This window comes from Leishmania major, chromosome 18 (genome assembly GCF_000002725.2).
Source record: "Leishmania major strain Friedlin complete genome, chromosome 18".
Lineage (NCBI taxonomy): Eukaryota > Euglenozoa > Kinetoplastea > Trypanosomatida > Trypanosomatidae > Leishmania > Leishmania major.
The window spans coordinates 126,753-151,267 of record NC_007259.2 but is presented as its reverse complement, the minus strand read 5'-3'; the positions used below and the strand labels follow the sequence as shown (position 1 = coordinate 151,267).

Here is a 24,515-nt window from a genome sequence, read left to right as displayed (position 1 = left end):
ACATCGCGTTCGCGTGTTGCCGAGTCCGCAGGGGCTCTTCACGGCCGCCCTCCCCCCGCCCTCTCCTTCTCCGTCTCCCTCTTGCTCTCTCTCTCTCTTTGTCTCATTTCTCCGCAGGTGTTTTCGTCTTGTCTGTCTTGCCGACTATCGGTGGTGGTACCCGTTCGGCCGCTTCTCCTCCTCTGCGTCCCCCCACTGCACGCGCTTGCGTACGTGCGCGTCCAAGAGCTAACGCACATGGAGCACCGACGCACCCGCACCGGGCCGATCCGGTTCCGCTGCTTTCTGCGCAACACCATCCTTGACGTGATGCGCTGCCGTGGCTGGATCGAGACGGACAGCGAGTCGGACTGGGATTACTACTGGGCCGACGTCTCTTGGATCCGGGAGAACTACGACGGCCTGCGCCTCGATGACCATCAGCACCTGAACCACTTCCGCAACCACTACGAGCTGACCCGAAAGGACACGATGGTGCGCAACATCAAGAGGATGGTCAAGGCACTGGAGAAAGACGGGGACGCTGAGGAGGTGGCCGCTGCGTGGGATTTCTTCCCTGTCACCTTCTCGCTCCCGCAGGACTACGGTCTGTTCGAGCAGGAGTTCCGCCGGCACCCCAACACGATCTGGATCATGAAGCCGCCGGCCAAGGCGCAGGGCAAAGGCATTTTTCTCTTCTCGAAGCTCTCTCAGATCGCGGAGTGGCGCCGCGAGTTTAAGCTACGCCACGGATACTTGACAAACAGCGGCGGCGGAGGCGGGGGCGGGGTTATGGGCGGGGGTGGCGTCAACGGGGCGTCTTCGGGTGGCGGTGGCGGCGGCGGTGGCAGCTCATGCAGCGGCAACGGGCTAGGAAGCGTGTATGGTGTGCCGGAGCCCGTGGAGCCGTACCTCGCCCAGCGCTACATCGCGAACCCGCATCTCGTCGGCGGCAAGAAATACGACCTGCGCATCTACGTATTGGTTCAAAGCTATCAACCGCTGACGGTGTGGCTGCACCGCACCGGATTCGCGCGCTTCTGCCACCACCGCTATTCCCTGGACGATATTGATAACACGTACATCCACGTCACAAACGTGGCTGTGCAGAAGACGTACCCGAAGTACACGGCGGCGTCGGGGTGCAAGTTTGGCATTCGAAACCTGCGCACCATCCTCACCGCCACCCACGGCTCGGCCCGCGCGAATCAGCTCTTTGGTGACATCCAACAGATGATCATGCGCACCTTGTTTTCTGTCCAGAAGATTATGCTGCAGGACAAGCACTGTAGTGAGCTGTACGGCTACGACGTCATGATTGACGACACGCTGCACCCGTGGCTCATCGAGACGAACGCGTCGCCGTCGCTGACGGCGGAGACGCCGGCTGACTACCATCTCAAGTTCAACATGCTGAAAGACATGTTCGATGTCATTGACATGGAGGGCCGGCGCAGTGGCGAGGAGGAGCGGGTGGGTGGCTTTGACCTGATCTGGGCCAACGGCCCTGCTGGCGTCTCCACCAACGATAACCAAAAGACAATGACCTCGTCTTACCTCGGGTGCGCGAATGAGCTTGAGATACCCATGTCGCAGCTGCGCCTGCCACCTCGACTGCAGACCCACAGCAGCAGCGAGCACCCGCTCACGTGAGGTGTGGCAAAGCCTTTGTTCTTGTTGGCCGTGGCGGTAGGAGGGGCAGAAAAGAAGTGCGCGGCTTGCGTTGGCCACGCGCGGTGATTACGCGGCAGCTTGCTTGCGACGGCGGTGCGTTCTTTTTGTTTGGTGAGCGCGCGTCTACTTCCCACTTTCTGCCCTGCCTGCTACGTGACCAGACCCCGCGATCGATGATCTTTAGGCGACGGAGGAGATTCGCTTGACGGGGTCGGCTGCTGTCGTCGCGGCAGCTGCTGCTGCTCCTCTTTTGTTTTCTTCCCTTTCTCATTGTATCTACTACGCCCTCCCTCACAACAGAGGAGGGGCACACACACCTCCGCGCGTGGCGTCTCAGGGCCCAGCGACCCCGCACCCTCTGTGTGGGTGGAGGACGCCACAGCAGCCCTCCTATATCCCTGCCAAATGCCGAGCCACGTGAGGTGGTGACAGGGCCAGGCGCCAACGACGTAGAGGGGTGGCGAGTGCGATGCATCCCTGCTGACGCCGGCAGCCGTGTCCTGGACGGCGTGGCGTCGGGGCGACCTGCGACTGCGAACAGGCCTGTGCCGTGCACGTGATGGGCAGGGTGCCCGCGTGACTCGACCGACTGTCTCGCCCCTGGCCTTCACACGGCCCACTGGTGAGGCGACCTGCGCCGCGCGGGGTGTTTTGGCGGAGTTTGAGCTGCAGGCCGTGTTCTCCGATGGCCGAGCCGGCGCATCGGTGCACCATGTGTGTTTGTGTCTACGGCTGCTTCGCACCACACGCAGTGGTGGCGGGGACCTGTGACGGGCCAGAGGGGTGTCGAATCGAGTCGACCTCACCGTTGTATGGCGGCGGAGGGACGCTTTTGGAGCGAAGATTCGGATGTACGTCTTTAGGCGAGCTTGTGGCGGTTGGTGGAGTGGAGCAGAGGTGCAAAAGGGCGGCTTAGGGAAGGGGGGGGGTGCTAGTACGGCGGGTCGAGATGGTGGCGGCCATCTGTTTCCGTGCTCCGTGAGAGAAGGGGCTCACCGTATTTCCCGATCTCTACAAGCCCTCCAGGGAGGTGAGAGGATGATGGAGTGAGAATGAGCTTCTGGTGCCTTCTTGCCGGAAGGTCTGCGCTCCCCCTTGGCAGCTCCTTCCCAGCCCGCACGCTTTCTCTCCCCATATCGCCGACTGCCTCACAGGCCCTCGCGCTGTTCTTTACGTTCGCCCGGCTACTGCGCGCAGGCACCTTTACCCAAACGGAGAACGGGAGATGAGGCATCATGCGTATCTGTGCGCCGCGGTCCTGTTGCTCGGCTGACCTTCTCCAGCACGTGCCTTCCGCGCCACGCACAAAGCCTTTGGCCGCGGCGGGACCGGCGGGCGAGGACAGTGCCGGCGTCTTCCTGCTCGTGGTGTCCCACATCCCACACTGGATTGCTCTTGCAGTCGTCGAGTTCGCGAGAGCCAGGGGGTGGGGTCAAGCGAGAGAGGATGGGTGGGGGCTTGGGCGGCACAAATCACGGATATGGCGCGACCCAGAACGACCAAAGCGCAAGAGCCGCACTGTTTGTGTACAAGTGCCGTTACAGCGTTGATGTGAGGAATGCGCGTACGTTGCCGCTGCCGGTGCGCCGATGCCCTGTACAGTCCTCCTCCTCCTCATCTTATCCCTTTCTTCTCTACCTCGCTCTCGCTCTTGCTCACGCACCGACGCTCATTTTTTTTTTCTTTCGCTTGCTCTCCCTCGTTCTCTCGCTGCTTGTGTGTACCACCTCTCTCTGGTGAACCGCGAAGACGGCGACACACTGCACCAGCCGCGGCAGCAGAAGGTAGTGGGGGCATGCGGCTGTGTCGGCTCATCCCTTCATATTCCAGCAAACGATAGCGAGTGCAGTTCCGCCTGTTTGTGCACACTACAGCTCACCTGATGACGTCGCCAACACGGTTTACCGCGACGGCATTGCTGGTCGTCGCTCTTCTTGTTCTCACCGCTTCGTCCTGTTTTCCCGACGCGTATGCTGCGATCAGGACCGCCGTCGCGGCCGCTGCGTCTGCGCCGCAGGGGGCGACAGGCAAGGGCCAGAGCAACAATTGGGCTGTCATCGTCTCTTCCTCGCGGTACCTCTTCAACTACCGCCACACCGCCAATGCGCTTACCATGTACCACCTCTTGCGTCAGCACGGCATCGACGACGACCATATTCTTCTCTTTTTGAGTGACAGCTTCGCCTGCGATCCACGAAATGTGTACCCTGCGGAGATCTTTTCGCAGCCCCCCGGAGAGCGCGACGCGAATGAGCATGCGAGCATGAATCTGTACGGCTGCAGCGCGCAAGTGGACTACGCGGGCAGCGACGTGGACGTGCGCCGCTTTCTAAGTGTGCTGCAGGGTCGCTATGACGAGAACACGCCGCCCACGCGGCGGCTCCTTTCGGACGACAAGTCTAACATCATCATCTACGTCGCGGGGCACGGTGCGAAGTCGTACTTCAAGTTTCAGGACACGGAGTTTCTGAGCTCGTCGGACATTTCGGAGACACTCATGATGATGCACCAGCAGCGGCGGTACGGTCGCGTTGTTTTCATGGCTGATACATGCCATGCGATTGCGCTGTGCGAGCATGTGGAGGCACCGAACGTTGTGTGTCTCGCCGCCTCCGATGCCGAGTCGGAGAGCTACTCGTGCCAGTACGACGGACAACTTGGCACGCATCTGGTTTCCTTTTGGATGAATGAGATGTACTCGTTGCTGAACGGCACGAGCTGCAGCGACCCGCTCACTCGCCGCATCGGCAACGATGCAGTGTCGGTGCTGCATCAATCGTGGTACAACTTCAATTATCATCCATACCGAGTGGAAGCGAGTCGAAACCGCTCGAAGCCAGCGCACCGCGACGCTGTGAACGACCCGACTGCTCTGAGAGAGTGGATTGTAGCCGACTTTATGTGTGGCCAGGAGCAGGCAGCGGTACCAGTGGACGTTCGCTACGACCTCGAGTAGCGCGTTGCATCTACGTCGCTGCGCTGATGTTATGTGCATGGCGCGTGTGACGCGTCGTGTGCTCGGGGGAGGGTGTGTGTGCCTGCGCACGCGCGCATGGATCCATGACTAGACGTTGTCCCCTGTTTCCCGGTCGACGAAAAAAGAAAAGAATGCGAGGACGCCAGCAACGTGGAAGGCATGTGCCAGAACCATGTGTGTGGTGCGCAGCGCAAGGGGAGGGGGGGGTCGAGAAGATGCGATACGGAGCGGGGCGCGGCTTTACGAGCGCTGCTGCATTGCTTCGCTCCCGTCTCTCTCTCTCTCTCGGTTATGTTTGTGTTTTTTTTGTTACTTGACCATGTGAATTACGCGTCTCCACATGTAGTCCCAGCAGCTCGCATAGGATGTAACGCTGCAGACCCGTGATGGCGGTGACTCTCGCTTGGCTTTTATGCCGCCTTCGCGGGGGGAGGGGGAGGGAAGGGGAGCATGCGCGCACTCACTAGTACACGCGAAACAGCTTCAGGTCTGATGGCTCAGCGCGCCGTCTGCATTTCTGTGGGACCACGCGTAACACCCGGGTGTCCATCTATCTCTCTTTCTCTCCACCACTGTCTCCCACCACGTACGATCGCCTCGCTATTGTGTGGTATGTTCCTCTCTGTCTCTCTTCGCCGGCGGCCTTCCGTCTTGCCCATGCGCGCACCTCGAATGGAATGCGTCCGCGGAGAGCGCTCGTTGTGTTCCGTTTCCAATGCGCCCGTTCACGCTAGCTACTGGTGCGGCGCCGCGCCAACTCGTGGCTGTGGCGATCGCAACCGCGCGCATGTCGGTGTCCTCGAGCACGCCTGCCGAACCCTCCACCCCAGCCGGCGTGTCGCAAGCTGCAGCGGCGACGGGGCCGACCGTGGCACCAAAGAGGCCACGCCGTCGTATCACGAGCAAGCTCGACGCCTCCGCCCTGCTTAAGAATGTGCCGAGCGAACCCGGTGCGCACGCGGAGCTGTCGACGGCGGAGCTGGAGCGCAAGGTCGAGGAGATGTCGCGCATGGATTCGAAGCAATTGGAGGAGGTAATGCGCAAGTTCGAGGAGCAAGAGAACGAGAGCAGCCGTGTGCTCAGTGAGGACTCGCTTTATCAAATGGAGGTGTCCCTGAAGCCGCGCAGCTCTTGCGCTGTGCGGGTCTTCTGGAAGGACGTTGACGTGGTGGAGCTCGAAGACCGCTACCCTGGATGGTTCGCGGTGACGGTGGACGGGCGCAAAGTGAAGGCTATGAAGTCTTCGCAGGTTTTGGCGGTCCCAAGCGAGGCCATGGCGTGCTGCTGCGCTCAGGAGTACGCTGAGCAGACTGGGCACATTAATCAGCTTCTCATGCCCATGTCGGACATCTGCAGCGGTGCCCTGCACATTGCTCCGCAGATGCTGACCCCGCGCATCGACTACCTCCTCTCCTTCTTTCAAAACGACAACTTGTACTTCCGCGCCGCCCCGATCGCCGCGAAGCAGGATGCCATGATCGCACCCATCATTGCCTGGTTCGAGCGCGTGTACGAGATGGACGTGCCGCGTGTGGTGGGCATCGGCAACCCGCACATCACGCCGCACGCGACGGCCAAGATGCGCGACGCGCTCATCGCCATGAATATGAACCCGTATCAGGTACTCGCCATGTGCGTCACGGCGCAGTTCACGAGCAGCTTGCTGTTGCCGTTGGCGCTGTTTAGCGGCGTGGTGGATCTCCCGACAGCGCTGGCGATCAACCGTGCTGAGGAGCAACACAGCATCTCGGAGGCGGGACTGGTGGCGGGCTACCACGACATTCGCGAGGCGGATGCCGTGACGAAGATCTGTGCGTGTGCACTGACGTGGAAACTAATGAAGGATGTGCCGCTGGCAAAGTGCCTCGAGATGCCGCGGGCCGCCTCGGCCATGGAGGAGGCAGAGGCGGTTTAGGCACGATTCAGCGAAGTGCACGCCTTCCTCGATGCAGCCGTCTTCCACGCCATGCCGTGCACGCTCCCCAGCCTCCTCTTCCGACTTCCCGTCACCTCGAGGGCGCGGCCTTCTGCCCTGTACCCCCCCCCTGTCTCGCTCATGCCTCACAAATTTCCAGCGCTCCCTCTTTCATGTGAGTGGCTCTTGTCGATGTCTTCGCTGTTCTTGTTCAAAGTTGGTGGAAGGTCGTTAACATTAACGAAAGGGGCGCTCTGTGCTTGCTTGTCTGTGTCGTGATGGTGGTTTCGAGGCCCAACGACATGCCGGCGCGCGCACGGGAGGCGCCGTCCCAAGGGAAGACATCTACTGTGCAACGGATGGGGTGCGCACTCCCTCACGCCATGTGTCTGCTGATGTGCGCCGATCCTGCCGTGGGATGGAGCCTTCCGCGCGCCATCGCTGCCCCGTTATTTCCTTTGTCTGTTTTCCTGTTGTGTGGTATGCATCAGGTGAAGCATGCGTGCTGCCCCGCCCCACCCAACCGAACAACGAAAAGGATGCCAAGGGCCGGTGAGGGGCGTGCACACGGGATGAGGGAGTACTACATGTGGCGTAGCCGCCGTGACGGTCCGACCGCGCTCTCTCTCTCTGCTGTTGCTTCGCTCTTGCCTCCCCGTCCCCCGTTTTTTTTTTCGCCTTATCTTCACGCCAGAGGTTCTGGCCGTTTCGCGTGCGTGCCGGGGGGAGGGCCTGGGGCTTTTGAGACCCCACCCGCATCGATGGCCCTACTTCAGGCTTGCTGAGGACGTGTCGTTCTCTCGCCGCCGCCGCCGAGTTTCAGTCGACGTACACCTCTCGCGTGCCTTTACTGCTGCTCATTCTCGTCTTTCTTTCGTTCTGCTGCGCGTGGGAGCAAGAGCGGGGAGGGGACTGTAGCGTTGCTGCTGCTCTCGCTTCGCTCTGTACCTCATCGACTCCATCGTCATCGGATGGCAGGCGGACGTGTAGGCAACCGGTGTTTTGGGTTCCACCTGTACTCTCTTGTGCTTTCTTCCTTATAATCTTCCAGTGAGTACATCCTCACTCACATACACAGCCACGCCCACACAAGAGTAGGTTCATCTGCCACTGCAGTGCCGAGAAGCGATGCCGCCCAAGACAACACTCCCGTCTTTTTCCCCGTCCCGCGCTGTTGCGACGCGCCCTCAGGGCAGCTCTCTCACGGTTCGCGGCGGCGGAGCACCCCCAGCTGTTGCTCAGCTATCTCTTGCTCGCCGCAGTCTCGCCACTGCAAGGAAAGCAGCGTCTACGCGTGATGGCAGCACCCTTGTTACCGGCGGTGCACCAACGTATGGCGACATTGTCGAGTCGGACATGGTGCATGACGAAATCAGGGAGCTGAGCACCCAGGTGAAGTCCATGATCGCGCAGCACCTCCCTCGCGACGGTACGTCGAAGGAGCAGGTGATGTGGGGCGTGCGCCAGTTCGGCCCGTCGAAGGAATCGCGGCGCGTGCTGAACAAGGAGAACGATGCTGCGCGCCTGGCGTGGGAAACGGGCGTGTACTGCGTCTGGCGCTGCCGCGAGAAGCCGCGGCTGAGTGGGGCGAACGGGGACTTTTGCTGCCGCATCGGCTACCAGCACGTTTGCTTCTGCGGCCACCCGCTCGCGGCTCACACCACGCCGGCCCGCGCCGCGAACTCTTCTGCGACTGCGCAGGCGAATCGCGGACGTGACAGGGAGGCTGTGGGGAACGACGGTGACAAGGGACACGCGCCTTCGTGTGGCTCCTGTACGACACCTGCGACGGATGCGCAGCTGGCTCAGTGGAAGGGGCGTTGCGAGGAGGTCGGCTGCTCGTGTGCTCGGTACCGCTACGTGCCAAACACGCCGCTCGAGATTGGTGAGGGCTGGCTCACGCGGAGAGCGAACTGGAAGGCATCAGAGTGGAGCGCCAAGTGCCGCTGCGGCCACGGCCACAAGGTGCACGATCCCAAGACGATGCGGTGCAAGAGCTGCGGTGGCTGCTCCGGCTTCACATCTGCCTTTCTGTGCGTCGTTTGCGATCTACCGTGGGAGGCGCACGATACAGTTTGGGAAAGTGAGGGAAGGCGGGTAGGCGACGGCCATCCGGTTTGCGAAGCGTACGCGCCGTTGGCCGGCGTCGACGATGACGTCCGTGAGGCGGTGCTCACCGATGCGACCATGGGCGGTCGCATCGAACCGTCCGCTACGTACCTTGCCCTTAAGCAACGCACCAGTGGTTCATGTGCTCTTGCGGACACGACGACGACTGCGATGACGGCCTCCAGCGCGCCCCGTAGTATTGCGGGCGGACGGCCCTCCTCGACTGCCGCTGCAAAGAATCGGGAGGGAGGGTCCTCTGCAGGCGCGCTGCCCGCCATCACTGCTTCCCCTGCCCCTGATCCGATCCTTGATGTGGAGTATTGCCGCTTCTGCGCCACCGTCTACAAGCGTCCAGAGTCGAAGTTCTGTGCCCAGTGCGGCCAGCCACGCCCACAGCGGCCGGCCAAACTCCGCTAGTGCGGTCGGCACTTGGCAGAAGTTGATGGGAGTCAGAGAAAACGCCATGCGAGAGGCTGGTCGTGGTACAAGGCCGTTGTGCGTTCTTGCACCCAATTCTGCTGAGCTTCCGGCATGCATCTTGTTAGCTTGGGTTGCCGTGATTTTGGCCCCCATACGCGAGTATCCGCATGCCCGTGATGTACAGTCGATTCGGCGCTCGTGCGCATCTCTCTTCAATTCGTGCTTGCGCAGCTGCTCTCCCTACCTCCCTCTCCCTGCGGTAGCTTGCATTGCTCACTGGATGACTGTCGTTTCTGTTGCTTTGCTCCTTTCCTCGAAGAGGGGGCCACCTACGATACACACGAGTGTCCGGCATGCCCCTCTCTGATCTCTTTACTTTGATTTGCACGTGTGCGCTTGCGTTTACGTTGGCCCAATGTGCTGAGGTGCAGCACTGAGGACGTGCGTGCTTGTGCTACGCGCGCTGTGTCGCTGGTGTGTGTGTGTGTGTGTGTGCATACCTCTCACTTACTCAGTTGCATCCGCCTTTCAGCTACGTTTTAAGTGTTATTCTCTGCTACTTGGTGCGGCAGTCGTTCGGTGAGTGTTCCTCCTCCTCTCCGAGGTCGCATCGCTCAAACAGGGGCGTCTTTCAGGTCCTGAGCTGTAAAAGGGAAACTATCCTCTCTCTCTCTGTGTGTGTGCGCGGTTGCTTGGTACCATGAACGAGGGAGGGCGATGCGTGCATTTGGACTTCAGTGAAGCTTCGCTTCTGCGGTCGTCTGCACGCACACATCACATAACACCACACACACACATACACATGCACACACACATACATACAGTCTCTCTCTGATTCGGAATCCGTCAGACCAAAGCGAGACACACGCACACACGTACACACAACTGCGTGGTGCGCGTGCGTTGTCGAAACAGTCTCGCTTCTTCTCATCTCGCGGGCCCTGACGTGCATGCTTCGATTTTGTGGCCTGCGTGTCATCGCCGTTCATCACGGACACTCGGCCTCTGCCGTCATCTCCACCTCACCTCTCCTCAAAACCCATGCTGGTATGTATATGCGTATATGCATGTACACCTATCGCCCATGCGTGCGCGCGTGTGCACTGACTGACCGGGGGACAACTTCTCTCTTCTTGCACTGGTGCATCTCTTGTACACAGTCGTGCGGCACCTCGCCAGGCGCATGCCCTCCCCTCCCCTCCCCACTCTCCGCACCAGCACCAGCACACCTCCTCTCTGTTCTCGTTCTCTTAGCCCGGCCCCCGCCCCCTTTTTTGTTATATTCTCTCCGTCACCCTCCACAAGTCCACGGCGAGTGACACGCGCATCCATATACACGAACGCGTGGGAGCCTGCCTGCGCCAAGCACCTACACACGTTGCTTGTGCTGAAGCATCTGACGACTCGGCGCTGCGCTTGCTGCTCTAGAAATCTCTGGTGATTGCGATTGGAAAAGCTGAACCGGGTCGCTGCTGTCTCCACTTCACGTGCCAGGCTAACGGAGCGCACACGGGTAAGCGAGCGGCTCGCTTATCACAGCACTGCTACATCTACTGACATAGGGGGTTCTAGTCGCAAGCGAGAACAAGCCGAGTAATAAGCAGTGTGCTGACGGACTAGGGGATGCGCGTGAGTAGAGTCGCACGGACCGGTCTCCGCCATGTCACCTGCTCGGTGGCCGGCTACGCTCTTGCATTCGGCGCCACAGCCGCTGCTGCGGCGTCTACCGCCCCGCTCCGGACGCAGGCCCGCTATGCGAGCAGCAAGAACCCGTACACGGTGCTCGGCATCAAGCAAGGCGCTGACAAGGCAGAAATCAAGAAGGCGTACCGTGTCCTGGCCCGCAAGCACCACCCTGATGCCCCGGGCGGCAGCGACGAACGATTCCGTGAAGTGCAGGAGGCGTATGAGCAAATAAAGAGCGGGGTGTGGGTCCGAAAAGACCAGGAGGGCGGCGGCAGCGACGGCGGTGGCGGCAACGCGAACCGCTACAGCGGCTTCCGCTACACGACCCGCACGCACCACAAGAGCAAGGTCAGCTACGATCAGTTTTATGAGGAGATGCACACGGGCCGGGTGAAGAAGGACCCGTTTGCGGACGACGACGAGGCAGAGGATCCGGCGGCGAAGGACCCGCGCCGAAACCCTTTCGCAATGAACGAGATTGCTTTCCAGGCGTGGCTGCGCTTTATCATTGTGTGGTGTGTTGTCTTCTGTAGTCTTCGCCTTGTGCTGTTTTTGATGTTCCCACCCAAGTGGGAGAAGCCGCAGCGCAAGCCACCACCGCGCGAGCTGCGTGGCCGCAAGCCGCCACCGCCGAAGCCACTACGAATCTCCGAGGATGCGATTGTAGCGTAGTTATGGGCGGGCTATGTGTGGGGAGAGGCTTGTGGCTGTTTGTTTTGGAGCTGCTGCAGTACAGGCAGCGTTTCTATGTGCGTGTGCGCGCGTGACTGCGTGAGAGCAGCGCTCGAACCCGTACGCACGAAGCGATAGGTGAGCGAACCCGCACCTGGAGCTGGCGCCGGTGTCTCCGACCTGCGATAGGGCCTCGTCTGTCAAGGACGGCACTCGGCATGTGCGGCGTGCGCCGCGCAGGTGCGCTCTAGTGCACGCCACACTTTCCCCCAGAACGCTCGTATCTTTTCGTGGCGAAACAGTGGCTACGATGTTCTGCGCGCTCGGGTGTGCGCCTTCGCTTCCCCGTCGCTCCCGCGGTGCCGCTCTCAGGCCTTGTTTTCGACTTTTTTCATCTTGACTCTTGCTGTCGTTGCTGATGCGGTAGGGCGTGAATGCGTGTTTGCATGCGCGGTCTTGCTCCCGTGGTTTTCTTGTGCTCACCGGTCGTTCTACTCACATCAACGCTATCTTTTTGTGTTACTCTTAGTCGTGATGTCGCGTTGTCCTACGATGCCTGTGTTTGTGCCTCTCTCTGTGTGTGTATGTGTGTGCGGGTGTACGGATGGATGTCTCCTCTCCTCACATGCGCACACAAAATTGTCAACTGATCTATCTTGTGTTATTAACGCTTGTATGCACACACTAACTCTCACTTGATGCTCAGAGCGCGTATGCGCAGATAAGAAACCGTGCTTGCGTTCGCATGTAACCAAAGAGCCACGCCCAAGAGACTCTGCCGCGGCGTCTTCGCACCTCTCTTAGTTTCGCCTTCTCTGTTCATGTGTGGACGACGTCGTACAAGCTCACAGACGCACCGCGACGCGCAGATACCAACATGCCTCTCACGTAGAGCCGCCGGAATCGAAGGTGTGTTGCTTGAGAGCACGGAAATCGGGTTGATGGCGACCGTGGCGGTGGAAGAGACGGGCGCGTGTCTGCTGTGCTACACCATTCACTTTGTTTTGAAGTGCATCGCTGTTGCGCGAGTCGGGGATGTTCTTTTGACCTGCGCTGGCACTCGCTCTTTGTGGCGCACGCTTTCTCCACTTCGTCATTCTCTGTCTCCCCTCTTTCTCTCTCTCTCACTCTCGCTCTTCCCTGCCTTGCCAGGCAACTGCGCCTACGGCTCTCGAGTCAAAACCTCGGCCTTCAGCCTAACTCTCCCCGCCGAACGTTGCCGACGCGTGCTTGAGGAAGGACGTGAGGCGCAGGGGACCACTGTTGCCGTGAACAGGACACTGGCACCTTCTCTCCTTCTACCCACAGCAAACACAAACCTCTGCACACCAAGGGGCACCCTCGTTGAAGCGATGCTGCGTCCAACATGCGCGCTGGCGGCGGCGGAATTCAAGCAGAAGTCGCGCTGGTCCAGCGTGTGGCCGAACATGCGCTATGGCTCCATGTACCTCAACTACAGCGTTGGCCGTCAGCTGCCGATGAAGGGCGTGAACTGGGTAACGCGAGATTCGAACCGGCTCACGAACTTTGCTGCTCGCTACAGCAGCGTCATTGAAGACGTCGATGTGAAGCGCAACGAGGAGGAGCTGAACATCCAGATGAGCGACGTGCGATGGAACGATCACCGCCGCATCTACTGGAAGTGTTCTTTTTGCGGCTCGTCGTACCGCAAGAATGTCTCGGTGCGCACCAAGTACCACGCTGGGTGCAACTTCTGCAAGGGCCGCTACGCCTCCGAGGTTCTGAGAGAGCAGACTCCGGTGGTGGCGCTGAGGGAAGCGCAGCCGGAGCTGTTCAAGGGCCTGGCTGAGAATGAGAAGAATGACAACATAGGCTCGCTGAGCGTGACGAGCAAGTTCCGTGCTGAGTGGAAGTGCCAGTCGTGCGGGCAGCCGTACCGCGCGACAATTCGCAGCCGCACCGGGCTCACAGAACCAGGGCAAGCGCCACTGCACCCACGCATCACGGAGTGGTCTGCACACTGCCCCGCGTGCGCGTGGCGGACAAACATGACTGCCATAGGCCGTAAAGCGCAGGAGGAGGGCCAGTACCTGGGCCTCGAGACCTCCTTGGCGGAGCTGACGGGCGCGGCAGCAGGCAAGCGGATCCCGCGTCGCAGAAAGCTGGTGGCGTGAGGCGGCTACGGAGGGCTTCTCTTTCTAGTCGACTACTGCTTGTGCGTACAAACTTAGTCGCGCCCGGATGGATCTTGTGCTGCCTTTATGGGCGCGGCCGCTACGGTGTGCGTGTGCTGGATGTCTGGTGCGATGCCGGCATGTGTGTTGCTGTGCGTTGTATGCTGTGTGCGACTGTGGCGGCGGACGTCTCGTAACGCCTCTCTTTCTGATGAATTCTCGTTCTTTCTTCTTCGCCCTCTGCTTTCCCTCGCCTTCTTAGATTTTGGTGGACGGGAAGGGAGGGGTGGTGGTGATGGTGGGGTGGTGGTGATGGTGGGGTGGTAGCAGGACCCATGCGATGACGCTGCTGCTGCGCCATCTCTTGGCGCGCACGGAGGCACTGCTGCTGAGGTGCTGGGCCCGTTTCAGTTTATCAGCTGTGCCCCCTTTCTCCTTTCGCCGTTGCTCTCTCTCCCCCCAAAAAAATCACCCCAGCAAGACGCGCTCCGCGGTGCTGCGACTTCCTGATGGAACACCGTCGCTGTCGCCGTTGTCGCCGTTGTCTCTCTTGATCTCTACTTTTCGACCCGCTGCCTTTCCTTTCTGTTTCGCTGCATCTCTCATGACGCCCTCAACACCGCCGTCACTCGACCGCTCTTCGCGTGTGAGCTCACGTGGCGGCTGCTAGGGCCGCGCTTAGAAGTACAGCAGCAACCCGCGGGTAACAGCACTGTAGTCGGGACTGCAGAGTCGCGCTTGTGCGTGTTTCTTACAGTCGCCCCACCACACTTTGCTTGACAGCCTTTGCCCATCTATCGCCAATATCGACGGCCATGTCGAATAGGTTCTTTCAGAAGTTCTACCTGCGGTGCGGCAACTGCTCGGCGATCCAGCGTAGTGCCCAGGGGTACCAGCCGATCGCTAACCCCATTCTCTTCAAGTCGGATGAGCACTGTCGCAATTACCACGACGAGCAGCGCCGCGCCGCCGGGTACTCTGGCATGGTGGTGACGTGCCGCTGTCATCGCTGCGAGCGCGTGCATTCTAACTGGAAGGTGCTTGATGCGCAGCAGTTCCTTGACGCGAAGCTGCGCATGACGCCGGAGGAGCGCGCTCAGCGCTTGTGGGTCTCCAAGTCGTAATAAACAGAAGGGGGCAAATGAGGGCTGCGGCAGCACCGCTGTGGCCATGCACTGCTGGCGGGGTGCCAGGGAGATCGAGAGGCGCAAGAGTGCAGGGGAACGCCCCCTTTTCAACCCTCGATTTCCTATCCTTCGCGCCATCTCCGCACTTTGATGCTCTTCTACAATGTCGTCACTGCTGATGTTCAGACGGGATGCTCAGCGCTGCGTGCCATCGTCGATGCGTGATGCTCGCTGCTGCACTTCTTTTCTCCCCTCGATGCGTGCCGTTTTGGAGGAGGAGGAGGGGGAGGGCTTGCTGTCTCGGTTGCGGGGGGGGGGACAGATTGGGCGAGAGCGTCGGAGGCACGGGTGGTGGCGCGCGCGTGTGTATGGTGAGGTTTCGCGCTCGGAGAAGGAAAGGGACGTGAGCGTGCCTGCGTTTGCTGCTGACGCACTGCTCGTCTCGTTTCGCCGCATCCTTTGTCGGCTCCCCTCGACTTCTCTCCCCCCCTTCTCTCCATATCAGACGTGCAGCAGTGCTTGACAGGGTTCCACTGTTTCTCGCCGATCTACAAGTCGCGCTCATACATACTGAAGGGGGCGCACACGCACGCGATAACGCACATGGTTGCCAAAAAGCATAGAGTAGGGCAAGCCCTCTTGTAATCTCTCTATCATGCATGCAGACATCGTTGCGCTCCAGATGCAGCTGCATATCCGCCGCTCTCCAGTTGTTTATCTGCAGCAGCACCTGCGAATGCAGCGAGCGTTCGTAGTCGCTGGTGACGTGAACGTGTGTGTGCGTGTGCGCACAGATCGCCTCAGCTCTTCCCGGCCCCTCTGTCTTCATTCCGTCTCTTCTGCTTTGTTTTCCCTCGTTTCTCCACCCGCTGCGGCGGCTGCACGCTGCCCCGCCTCGTTGTTGTTGGTTGCTTGTTTCGCGTGCTTCCGCCACAACATCCACTAATGTGCATCCGCACACCCGCCGCCCTACGCGCCCGCACACGACCTGACACCTTCGACATGGGAGCATCCAGGTCCATCGCTGGCACACAAACACACATGCACGCACGCACCGATTTTGTTCTCGCTTCAGCAGGCACCACTCCCTTCTCTCTCTTCGCATTTCGTAAGTCTTTGTAAACCTCTAACGGGTCAATATCACTGCCATCGCGACAGCATCGCTGGAACGCACATACAGACACTGCGGAAGATCTCCACACGCGACAAGGTCTTGTCGTTCGCCCCCCCCCCTCTGAGTGTGTCACGAAGCGCGCAGTTGGCCGTGTCCGTCATCAGCTGGCATCACTCTGATTAACAACTAAACTTGCATCCCTCGCCCACCTCTAACTAAGCCCTGTTCACAACGAGAAAGAGCGAGCGTAAGCTGCTGTTCGGCGCGCCTTTAATCGCTATCCTTCACACGCCTTACACACACACCCCCCACACACACACACACACACCACACACACACACACACACACACACATACAAAGACCCCTCCTTCCTTCTTTCCTGGCCGCCCGTCCCATTCGTTCTCCATCCCCTCTCCTTCTCCGCTTCACTTTCTCGAACAATGACGGTGCGCACGTCCGACACGCTCCTGCAGAAAATCGGCGCGAGTTTTGCGGTGCACTACTACACCACACTGGTGGAAGCCCCAGCGACGTTGACGGCCCTCTACACCCCCTCGGCGCATGTTGTGCACCGCTTCGAAAAGGCGAACGGCGCCGCCGAGCTATCCTCGCTGCTCACGTCTCTCACGGCTGAGGGCCTGACGGGAGTGAGGCTCGAGGACGTCATGGCCGTGCCGACCACCTCCGGCGCAATCAAGGTCACCGTGAAGGGCCAGTTCGTCAGCGCCGACAACACGCAGTCTTTCACCCAGGAGGTGGAGCTGAGTGAGCTGGAGAAGAACACGTACGGCATCACAAGCGATAAGCTGAGCTACTCGGCTGTTGGGCGGACGGCGTGGGCGGCCGAGACGCCGGCTGCCGCCCCTGCGGACCCTGTCAAAAGCGCGGATGTTCATGAGACGGCAGCCGCCGCGCCTGCCGGTGACGCCACCGCGAACCAACCGGCTTGCCAGGCTGCTGAGCAGGCCCCGGCGGCCAACAAGAAGCCGGCAAGCTTTGCAGAGGCGCTGCGCCTCAACAAGGCGAGCGAGGGTGCCCCTTTTTCCAACACAGCGGTGCGTGTGACGGACAAGGCTAGGGGCACGGGGGAGAAGGACACCGGTAAGGGTGCGAAGAAGGGCAAGGCCGCCTCGCCCTCAGCGGCGTCTGCCAAGCCAAAGCCGACCAAGAAGGCACACAGCACGTCCGACTCGGTGATCTACTACGACATCATCCTGAAGGAGCTGCCGTCGTCCACGACGGAGGAGAAAGTGCGCGCTGTAGTGTCACCGGTAGCCGCTGTGAAACTTGTGAACATTGTCAAGAGCGAGAAGCGTCGCCGCAGCAAGGAGGCCGCGTCGGAGACGATCACGTTTGCCTTTGTGCAGCTGGAGCGCCCCGCTGACGCTGCTGCCAACCACGTGAAGAGCGTCGTGGCGAAGCTGACAGAGATGAACAAGGAGATGCGCATCGAGGAGGTGCGTGAGAAGCCGGCCTCTGCTGGGGCTCGAAAGACGCGGGAGGGCGCTGCGGCGTCGCGGAAGAAGGAGGTGAAGGCATGAGCACTTGCTGCACAACAAGAGGATGCCTCTGTGTCAGGGTGTGTGCTGCACGCATGTGGGGCATGAAGGCCCCGGGCCTTTCCTTGCCTTTTCGCCGTTGCACCTTCTTCTGTTGCTCTTTTGTGTGTCTCTTGCCTCTTTCTTTCTCTCTCTTTCCACCATTCTTGTGCCCACGTGAGCGGTGGTGATGGCGCTGACGGCGGAGGCTGTGCATTAATGCCTTCTCTCTCTTGTATTTTTTGTTTTTGCTTTTGCCTTTGTTTTTCACTAAAGGTGCGTGTACGCTTGTGCTTCGTGCTTCCGCTTCTTCGTTTTTTGACACTCGTCCTCCTCTTGTCTCTGGCTCAGCGTTGCGCGTGTGGCCGTCTGTGCGCCCCCTCTCTCCGGCTCTTATAAGGTCTTGCGCGATGATGTGTGCATGTGTGTCCCACCCCGTGTTGTGGTGGCGGTTTTGTGTGTGGCATGGTGCGACGCTACTTGTTGTTGTTCGTCCGTGTCTCTTCGTATGGTGTGGTCTTCTCTTCCCTGTGAAGCAACGAACGAAAGGGGCCAAGGAAAGGGCGAGCGCAACGCCGAGGAAGGATGGCCGGTCTTTCTGTGCGCCTGTGCGCGTGTGCGCGCATGCGTGTGCCGGTGTGTACGTGTGTACGTGCACTTGTGTGCGTACGTGTGTGTGTACGTGTGATATGTGCACGAGAAGGACGGAGAGCACAACGAAAAAAATGGTGGTGGGGCGACAGCGATGATCGAATAACGTAAGGAGAGCAGCGTAAAAGCATCCAGTAAGTGTTAATATATGCGTAACCGCAAAATGGCGAAGAGCAGCGCTCACGTGATGAAACGAAAAACCAAACGGAGGAGGACGTGGAGGAGGCGTCTGCATAGTCGTGCACATGCGAGTCGTTGAGGATGTGATGTGTGCGTGCGAGGGAATGAATCGGCCCGTCGATGTAGAGCGGTGGTGCGCCATCGTTATTATATATATATATATATATGTATTTGTTCAGCGCCTCTCCATTCTGCTCTCTCTCTCTCTCCCTCTCACTGTGTGCGTCTTTCGCGGACTGTTTCTCTCGTGCACCCGCTCCGCTTTTTGCCAGCGCTGTACAGATGGGTTTTTTGATGCCTTTTTGCCATTTCGAGTGCGACGCATAGCACCAACGCACCGGGGTGCGTTGGTGTCTGTTCTATGAGCTTCACTGAAAAGGCTTGCGGCAGTGGTCGTCGCGGCGGATTTGAAAATCGCTCGTTTGATGACTCGGGACGTTCTCACTTTTTTCCCCTTAGGATTCGATCCTTTCACTTTATCACTCCCCTTGAACGCTCTTCTCTTTCTCCGTGCCTCCGTGCCTCACCTCACCGCTTGTCCGCTCCTCTACGCAGCGTGTGCCACGTCGCCGCGTACGAGCAGCGCCCCCCCCCCTTCTCCCCCCTCGACTGATGAGAGAGGGGGTCTGTCACATTTGAAAGTAGCGGCGCACCTCCCTTCAACGAACGCCCCTCTTTTTCCACAACAGGCGTGCATCTTCACCCGCCAACGGGACGCTCGCGCAGTGATACGTGAGGCGCCAGTGAAGGAACGGAGCCAGACGGCACTCCTCGGGTACGGCTCCCCACCCCTGCTGCTTCGCTTCCTTACGCCTTACCCCCCCCCCTCCGAACACAAAGCGGCTGCGTCCATACACACAGACAAGCCGTGCACAGTCCTCTCTTCGCCCTTCTTCCAACCAGACCCTCTGAGGAGACACACACACACAGGGGGGGGGGAGCGTGCCGTGGCGATGAAGACCATTCGTACGATCGGCTTCACTGGCACTATCGCAAGTGGCAAGACTTCCCGCTGCAAGCACCTTGTAAAGGTGGCGGAGAGCTGGCAGCAGCCCATTGTTGCTGCCAAAGGTTCAGGGAAGAATAGCGGAACTTCCTCAGTGTCCCTCGGCAGTGATAGAACGATGCACCCGCCAGCTATCCCGTCTTCTTCGGCGCTGGCGGTGCACTACATCAATGCAGACCTTGTCGGTCACCATATCTACGAGCCTGGCAAGCCATGCTACTACGATTTGCTGCAGCACTTCGGCACCGCTATTCTGTCCGCGCCGGCTCCGACTAAAGCGAGTCAACAGGCAGGGTCCCCGACCCAAGGAGTACAGGAGGGGGCCGGTCGAGGATGTAGCGCCGCTGGGCCAGGAAAGGCGGAGCCCTTTATTGACCGTCGTGTGCTGGGCCAAATCGTGTTTGCTGAGGAGCGCAGGCTGCAAGAGCTGAACTCGATCTGCTGGCCCTACATCACCGCCGCCATCAAAGACGAGTACGCGAAGGTGTATGCGAGTCTTAAGGCAGCATATCCGCCCCTCATGGGGTCGGCTGAGACCTTGTCCTCTGCCGCAAAGACGCCGACTGCTGTTTCGCCGCCGTCCCCGTCGCCTTCAACGCCGCCTGATGCCGCCGTCTTGGCAGCACCGGCCGTCGGGTTGGTCATCGTGGAGGCGGCCTTGCTTTGTGAGATGACGGAGGTACTGGAACTGACCACCGACCTCTGGATGACGCACTGCACCCCTGCAACGGCGGTGGATCGCGTTATGATGCGCAACCAAATCAGCCGTGAAGACGCCGAGCGGCGAGTCGCAAGCCAGCTCGATGTGGAGCGGAAGCTGCTCAAACTGCGCCACCTGCCTTACAAGGGTGACATCGAAGTCTTCGACACGACGCAGGTGAGCCTGGAGGAGGGACTCAAAGAAACGGAGGCTGCCTTCGAGCGATACTGGAGGAAGAAAATCGCCGTGCACCTATAGCAGGTGGGTCGAAATGAACGTGCTTCTCTCGCGCAGGCGTTTTACTGGATCTGCCGACGGACACGGCGGCAAAGTGCTTCTCCTGCACAGTCGTCCTTCCAGCCGTGCCCCATAGACGGTGTCTTTCTCTCTCTCTCTCTCTGCCTCCTCCCCTGACGCATCTCTGTGCCATGGCGAACATATCTAAAGCACGTACTGTCCGGCACACACACGCCGATACGCATACAGACGTCACGAGTGCTGCTATGTGCGCGGCACCATCACCTGCGCCCCCCTTTCTCTTTACCTGCTTTTTGGCGGTGCCGGCGCTTTCGATTCTTCACACTCTCATTATTATGTTTTATATATTTCTAATGTGCTTGCGATGTGGTTGCTGTCAGGCGTTGCTTGCGTACGTGCGTCCCACTTGCCCTTCACTCGACGATGATGATGGCGTTTTTTTTTGTGTGTGTGCATCTCAACTCTTCTTGTGTGTCATGGTTCCCTCATGCTCCCCTTTTTTTTCTGTTGCTCCTCGTCCACATGCTGCTATAGGTTGGCGTGTCTATGGCACGTGACTGCAGAGGCGGTGTGTGTGTGGGGTGGGTGGGTGGGTGGGTGGTGTACTGGTGGTCGCGAGCAGGCGTGCATTTTCTCTCTGTCGCCTACTCTCTTTGCTTTTGTATTAGTGCCCCTCCCCTTCCCTTTCCGCTGCTGTTGTTAGCGATTTGCCACCTGACGCGGGCGTCCTTCCCTGTGCCCCTTTTCACTCTGGTGAAGTGATGTGCCATACACACGCACGCACACGCAACCGCCATTTGCTAACTGCGACTTTTCCCATCTGCACCAGCCACGTCATCATCACCGTGTTAGTGCACCAGCCCTCCTTCCTCCTCCCTTCTGCGGTGCGGCCGTCCGCGACTCCTCCTAGCGCCACGTGTGGCCGTCGTGACGCCCGCAGTGAGGAGAGTGCAACCGAGCAAACGCAAAACGCCACGTATGAAAGGCAGACGCGCGCCCACGCGCTGGAATGCGTGGTTATACGGCCACTCGCACGCACCGACGCGGAGAGCAGAGATGCCATCGCCGACGCCCCCCCCCAACGCGGATCTGAGTCGTTGACTCATCGGAACCCCCTGAAGTTTCCTCCCTTTCCTCTCGTTCGTCCATCGGCATCATCGCAGCGCTATCCAGCGCGCGCGCGAGGTCGTTGGAAGAAACTCAGACTCCCTCCCTTGTATTTCATATCCCTTCTGCTCTCGGCGTTTTTTTTTTCCGGTGCTCTGACGCTGCCAAGGTTCATGGGATTGGTGCGCGGCGGCAGCACTGGCTCCCTTCCTGCATTTTAGTCGTTGGTTCTCTCTCATTCTTTTTTGCTCGAACGCGTGTGTGTGTGTGTGTGCGCTCCTTGCGGCTCTGCGTGTAGGCCGGCGGAGGCACGCTGTCACTCTCTCTCTCTCTCTCCCCCCCCACCCCCAACCAGTCTCCGTAGTTGCCTGCAGAGAAAGACACACATACACCCGCTCCCTCGCAGCTTTTCTTTCACCGTCGATAGACATCCTCATTCGCCACTTTCCCTTCTCTCTCGCTCACTTGCTCTCTCGCCGTTGTATCCGTGATCGCTGGCCATGAGTGCGCCCGCGAGTGTGGAGGCGCTGCGGCGGGAGCTGGAGGCAGAACAAGACGCGCACGCAGCGACCATGGCGCAGCTGCAGGAGCAAACGCGCACATTCCAGGCAGTGCTGGCGGAGCAGCAGGAGGCCTTCACAGACCTCATCACCCGTGTCACGGAGCTTCGCGTGGCGAAGAGCGAATACATGGCTGCGCAAGTAGCCGGTCGCACACAGCACATGACCTTCAATACCGGCTCTGCCCTGCTTGACGGCTTCTTGTACAGTCTGCACGCGAAGCTGGAGGGTCCAGAGATGTCGGTCGCCACCTCAGTTCTCCAGAAGCTCGAGAACGCTGCGCTGGAAGCGCTCACGCCGTACGGGCCGGGGCGCTTGTCTGCCCTCTTAACCAGCAGCGCCTCTGCTGTGCGCACCACGGGCCTCCTCGTGCTGTTCCCCAATGACGTGCGTGGCGTGCGACAGTGGGCGCGAAAGCACCTGAGCAGCTGTGCTTCCTGCGCCGCTCGACAGGCGCAGCTGCCAGCGTGGACGCCGTACCGCTACGACAGCAAAGGCACTGGCTTCGCCGCAGCCCCCAACCTTCGAGCGATTCCAAACAAGCACTACCACCACGTCGCCATCTCTCTTTTGCAGGAGCGCAGCATAGCAGACCGGATGGATACCGAGAACCAGCTCGTCATCATGCGCACCACGGCGCTTGTGCGCGTGCAGTCAGCGCAGACAGGACAGCGGCTAGCGGATTCGGCAACTGCATGTTCGCAGATGACCAGCAGTCTACAGGCCTTCTTGGCAGAAACGATGACGGAGCTCCGCAACACCATCAGTGTCTCTGCTCCGTGGAGCACCGGCGCCAACCCGAACAGCGAGCTCTCTGCAGCCATCGAAATCCTTCTCCACATGGTTGAGCCAGGCGTGCAGGTGCGGCCCATGCAGCAAGTCGCCGTCACCTCCACTGGTGCCTCGTGCACCCTTGTGGAGGTTGAGACAACGGTGAGTGTGCCGCTGCACGTCTCGGCACTGGCGCCGCTGCTTCGCTTAATGGATGACCCGGCGCAGCGCGGCTATGTGATTCAGCACGTTCTCACGCCGCTGGCGCGCCGCATTGGTGACGCTCTCGGCGACGGCGACTTGGCCGCCCACTACACGGCGACGGGTCTGCGGTTTGTTGAAGCGCTGTATCGCCTTGCCGTGCATCAGGGCCTCGTGGAAACCGACGGGAAGAGCAAGACACTGGAGCAGCTCTACCTCATTCTCCAGGCGCTGGCGGTCTTTGGCACCAGCGTCGAGGCGGAGGTGATCACCCCACACGTGCCGGCAAGTCCGCCGGAGTCGAAACCGGATGCCAAGAGGGCGGCATTGCGCCTCGCTCGTGCGCTGCTGCGGCAGTTTGCGGCCCCGAAGACGCTCGTGGTGCCTCGAGGCGACGATGCGGACGCCGTAAACATGACTATCAAGGTTTCGCGTGCCCCAACGACCTTCCTGGAGGTTCTCAATCGCGCCTTCAGCAGCAACCACCGCGTCCCTCCCACCTCACGCAGCACTGCACTTGACGCATTCATGTCGCCCAAGTCGAAGATCAGCCTGGGGTTGAAGCTGTTCAGAGAGCTTGTGGTGGAGGTCCATCGACCCTATCACCCTTGCACAGGCTATGTCTTGGCGGCAGAGAACGGTGTGGGTGGTCGCCGTCGTGCGCCGCCATGCGTGCCCGTCATCGACCTTCCTGTGGACGTGGTGGAGGCGAATGTGCGTGTTGCAGAGTACGTCGAGCAGCTCCTGCAGCAGCTAAACGAGATAGAGGCGTCAGATGCGGTCGCAGCGGAGGGCCGACTTGAGCGGGAAGGTAAGGCTTTCGTACAGCAGGTGGTGTCCACGCTGCAGCAGACGGCGCCGGCGGAGCGACTACGGAGTCAGTGGACTGCTGCGCAGATCACGATTAGCGAGGTGTCGAAAGTGTGCGTGGATGTCTTGGTGCCGTTCGCGATGACGGAGGTGGACGCTCGAGCGGCGACGAAGCCGCTGTTATACCTGCACGTTGTCTACAACAGCTAGGCATGACGGTACGGGCTCCATGCACACACACAAAAACAAAGAATCAGTGAAGCTAAGCTGCGAGGAGGCCAGAGAGAGAGAGGGAGGGAGCGCGCGCGTGTGGGCGTCAGAGAGCAACACGCGTGTCTTGCGTTGTCCAGCGTTGTCCAGCGTCTTTCCGCTGCTGTAGATGATAGCCGTGCGACTAAAGGGCATGTGGCTTGTGTGGTGGACACGCGTCCCTTTCCCTTTCCCCCTTTTTTATGACTTCGTCTTACATTGCGACGCCACTGTGATGGACGGCGTCCCGCACTGATGAGCGTTGGTCTCTGCTCTTGCCCCCTTTTCCATGAAACACACCCCTCCCCTCAAAAAAAAAATGAGAAGAACGCAAGACAACAAAAATGCACATGGCTGCTTGTGTGTACCGATCGGCTCGTGCGCGTGTTTCCCCATTCCCTCCCCTCCTCCGACTCCGCCCACCTCACACGAGCTAGTAAAGGTGGTGGTGGCTGTTCCACACAGTGCACGCAAGCGCTGCTCATCTATATCTATCTATCTATATATATAGATATCGTCTCTTCCTCGCCGCTCTCTGCTGCGTATGCGCTAAACCCACCGCCGCCGTCCTCGTTCCTTCAGCCATGACGGCTTCTGCACTGCTCCCTACCCCTAACTTCGGTCTCTGCTCCTGGTGCAGCAGTGCCCGTGCGCCCCGTGCCAATCTTGAGAATC

The 24,515-nt window shown here is 59.9% G+C and overlaps 10 protein-coding genes across 10 annotated transcripts; all 10 read left to right on the top strand.

The window, feature by feature from the left end:
• Nucleotides 1–237: 237 nt before the first annotated feature.
• On the top strand, nt 238–1,632 carry LMJF_18_0370 (putative tubulin tyrosine ligase protein; the record flags this gene model as incomplete). Its single annotated transcript, XM_001682391.1, has 1 exon — nt 238–1,632. One exon carries the CDS (start codon nt 238–240, stop codon nt 1,630–1,632), a length of 1,395 nt encoding a protein of 464 aa, XP_001682443.1.
• A 1,903-nt stretch (nt 1,633–3,535) lies between these two features.
• Nucleotides 3,536–4,609, top strand: GPI8 (putative cysteine peptidase, Clan CD,family C13; the record flags this gene model as incomplete). The annotated part of the gene is made up of 1 exon (XM_001682390.1): nt 3,536–4,609. One exon carries the CDS (start codon nt 3,536–3,538, stop codon nt 4,607–4,609), a length of 1,074 nt encoding a protein of 357 aa, XP_001682442.1.
• A 1,021-nt stretch (nt 4,610–5,630) lies between these two features.
• LMJF_18_0350 (conserved hypothetical protein) lies at nt 5,631–6,545 on the top strand (the record flags this gene model as incomplete). The annotated part of the gene is made up of 1 exon (XM_001682389.1): nt 5,631–6,545. The coding sequence occupies one exon, from the start codon at nt 5,631–5,633 to the stop codon at nt 6,543–6,545; it is 915 nt and encodes a 304-aa protein (XP_001682441.1).
• Nucleotides 6,546–7,901: 1,356 nt separating this feature from the next.
• Nucleotides 7,902–9,071, top strand: LMJF_18_0340 (conserved hypothetical protein; the record flags this gene model as incomplete). Its single annotated transcript, XM_001682388.1, has 1 exon — nt 7,902–9,071. One exon carries the CDS (start codon nt 7,902–7,904, stop codon nt 9,069–9,071), a length of 1,170 nt encoding a protein of 389 aa, XP_001682440.1.
• Nucleotides 9,072–10,697: 1,626 nt separating this feature from the next.
• On the top strand, nt 10,698–11,432 carry LMJF_18_0330 (conserved hypothetical protein; the record flags this gene model as incomplete). Its single annotated transcript, XM_001682387.1, has 1 exon — nt 10,698–11,432. The coding sequence occupies one exon, from the start codon at nt 10,698–10,700 to the stop codon at nt 11,430–11,432; it is 735 nt and encodes a 244-aa protein (XP_001682439.1).
• Nucleotides 11,433–12,373: 941 nt separating this feature from the next.
• Nucleotides 12,374–13,567, top strand: LMJF_18_0320 (conserved hypothetical protein; the record flags this gene model as incomplete). Its single annotated transcript, XM_001682386.1, has 1 exon — nt 12,374–13,567. One exon carries the CDS (start codon nt 12,374–12,376, stop codon nt 13,565–13,567), a length of 1,194 nt encoding a protein of 397 aa, XP_001682438.1.
• An 815-nt stretch (nt 13,568–14,382) lies between these two features.
• Nucleotides 14,383–14,691, top strand: LMJF_18_0310 (conserved hypothetical protein; the record flags this gene model as incomplete). Its single annotated transcript, XM_001682385.1, has 1 exon — nt 14,383–14,691. One exon carries the CDS (start codon nt 14,383–14,385, stop codon nt 14,689–14,691), a length of 309 nt encoding a protein of 102 aa, XP_001682437.1.
• A 1,558-nt stretch (nt 14,692–16,249) lies between these two features.
• LMJF_18_0300 (conserved hypothetical protein) lies at nt 16,250–17,350 on the top strand (the record flags this gene model as incomplete). Its single annotated transcript, XM_001682384.1, has 1 exon — nt 16,250–17,350. The coding sequence occupies one exon, from the start codon at nt 16,250–16,252 to the stop codon at nt 17,348–17,350; it is 1,101 nt and encodes a 366-aa protein (XP_001682436.1).
• Nucleotides 17,351–19,131: 1,781 nt separating this feature from the next.
• LMJF_18_0290 (conserved hypothetical protein) lies at nt 19,132–20,142 on the top strand (the record flags this gene model as incomplete). The annotated part of the gene is made up of 1 exon (XM_001682383.1): nt 19,132–20,142. The coding sequence occupies one exon, from the start codon at nt 19,132–19,134 to the stop codon at nt 20,140–20,142; it is 1,011 nt and encodes a 336-aa protein (XP_001682435.1).
• Nucleotides 20,143–21,749: 1,607 nt separating this feature from the next.
• On the top strand, nt 21,750–23,801 carry LMJF_18_0280 (conserved hypothetical protein; the record flags this gene model as incomplete). The annotated part of the gene is made up of 1 exon (XM_001682382.1): nt 21,750–23,801. The coding sequence occupies one exon, from the start codon at nt 21,750–21,752 to the stop codon at nt 23,799–23,801; it is 2,052 nt and encodes a 683-aa protein (XP_001682434.1).
• Between the last annotated feature and the right edge of the window lie 714 nt (nt 23,802–24,515).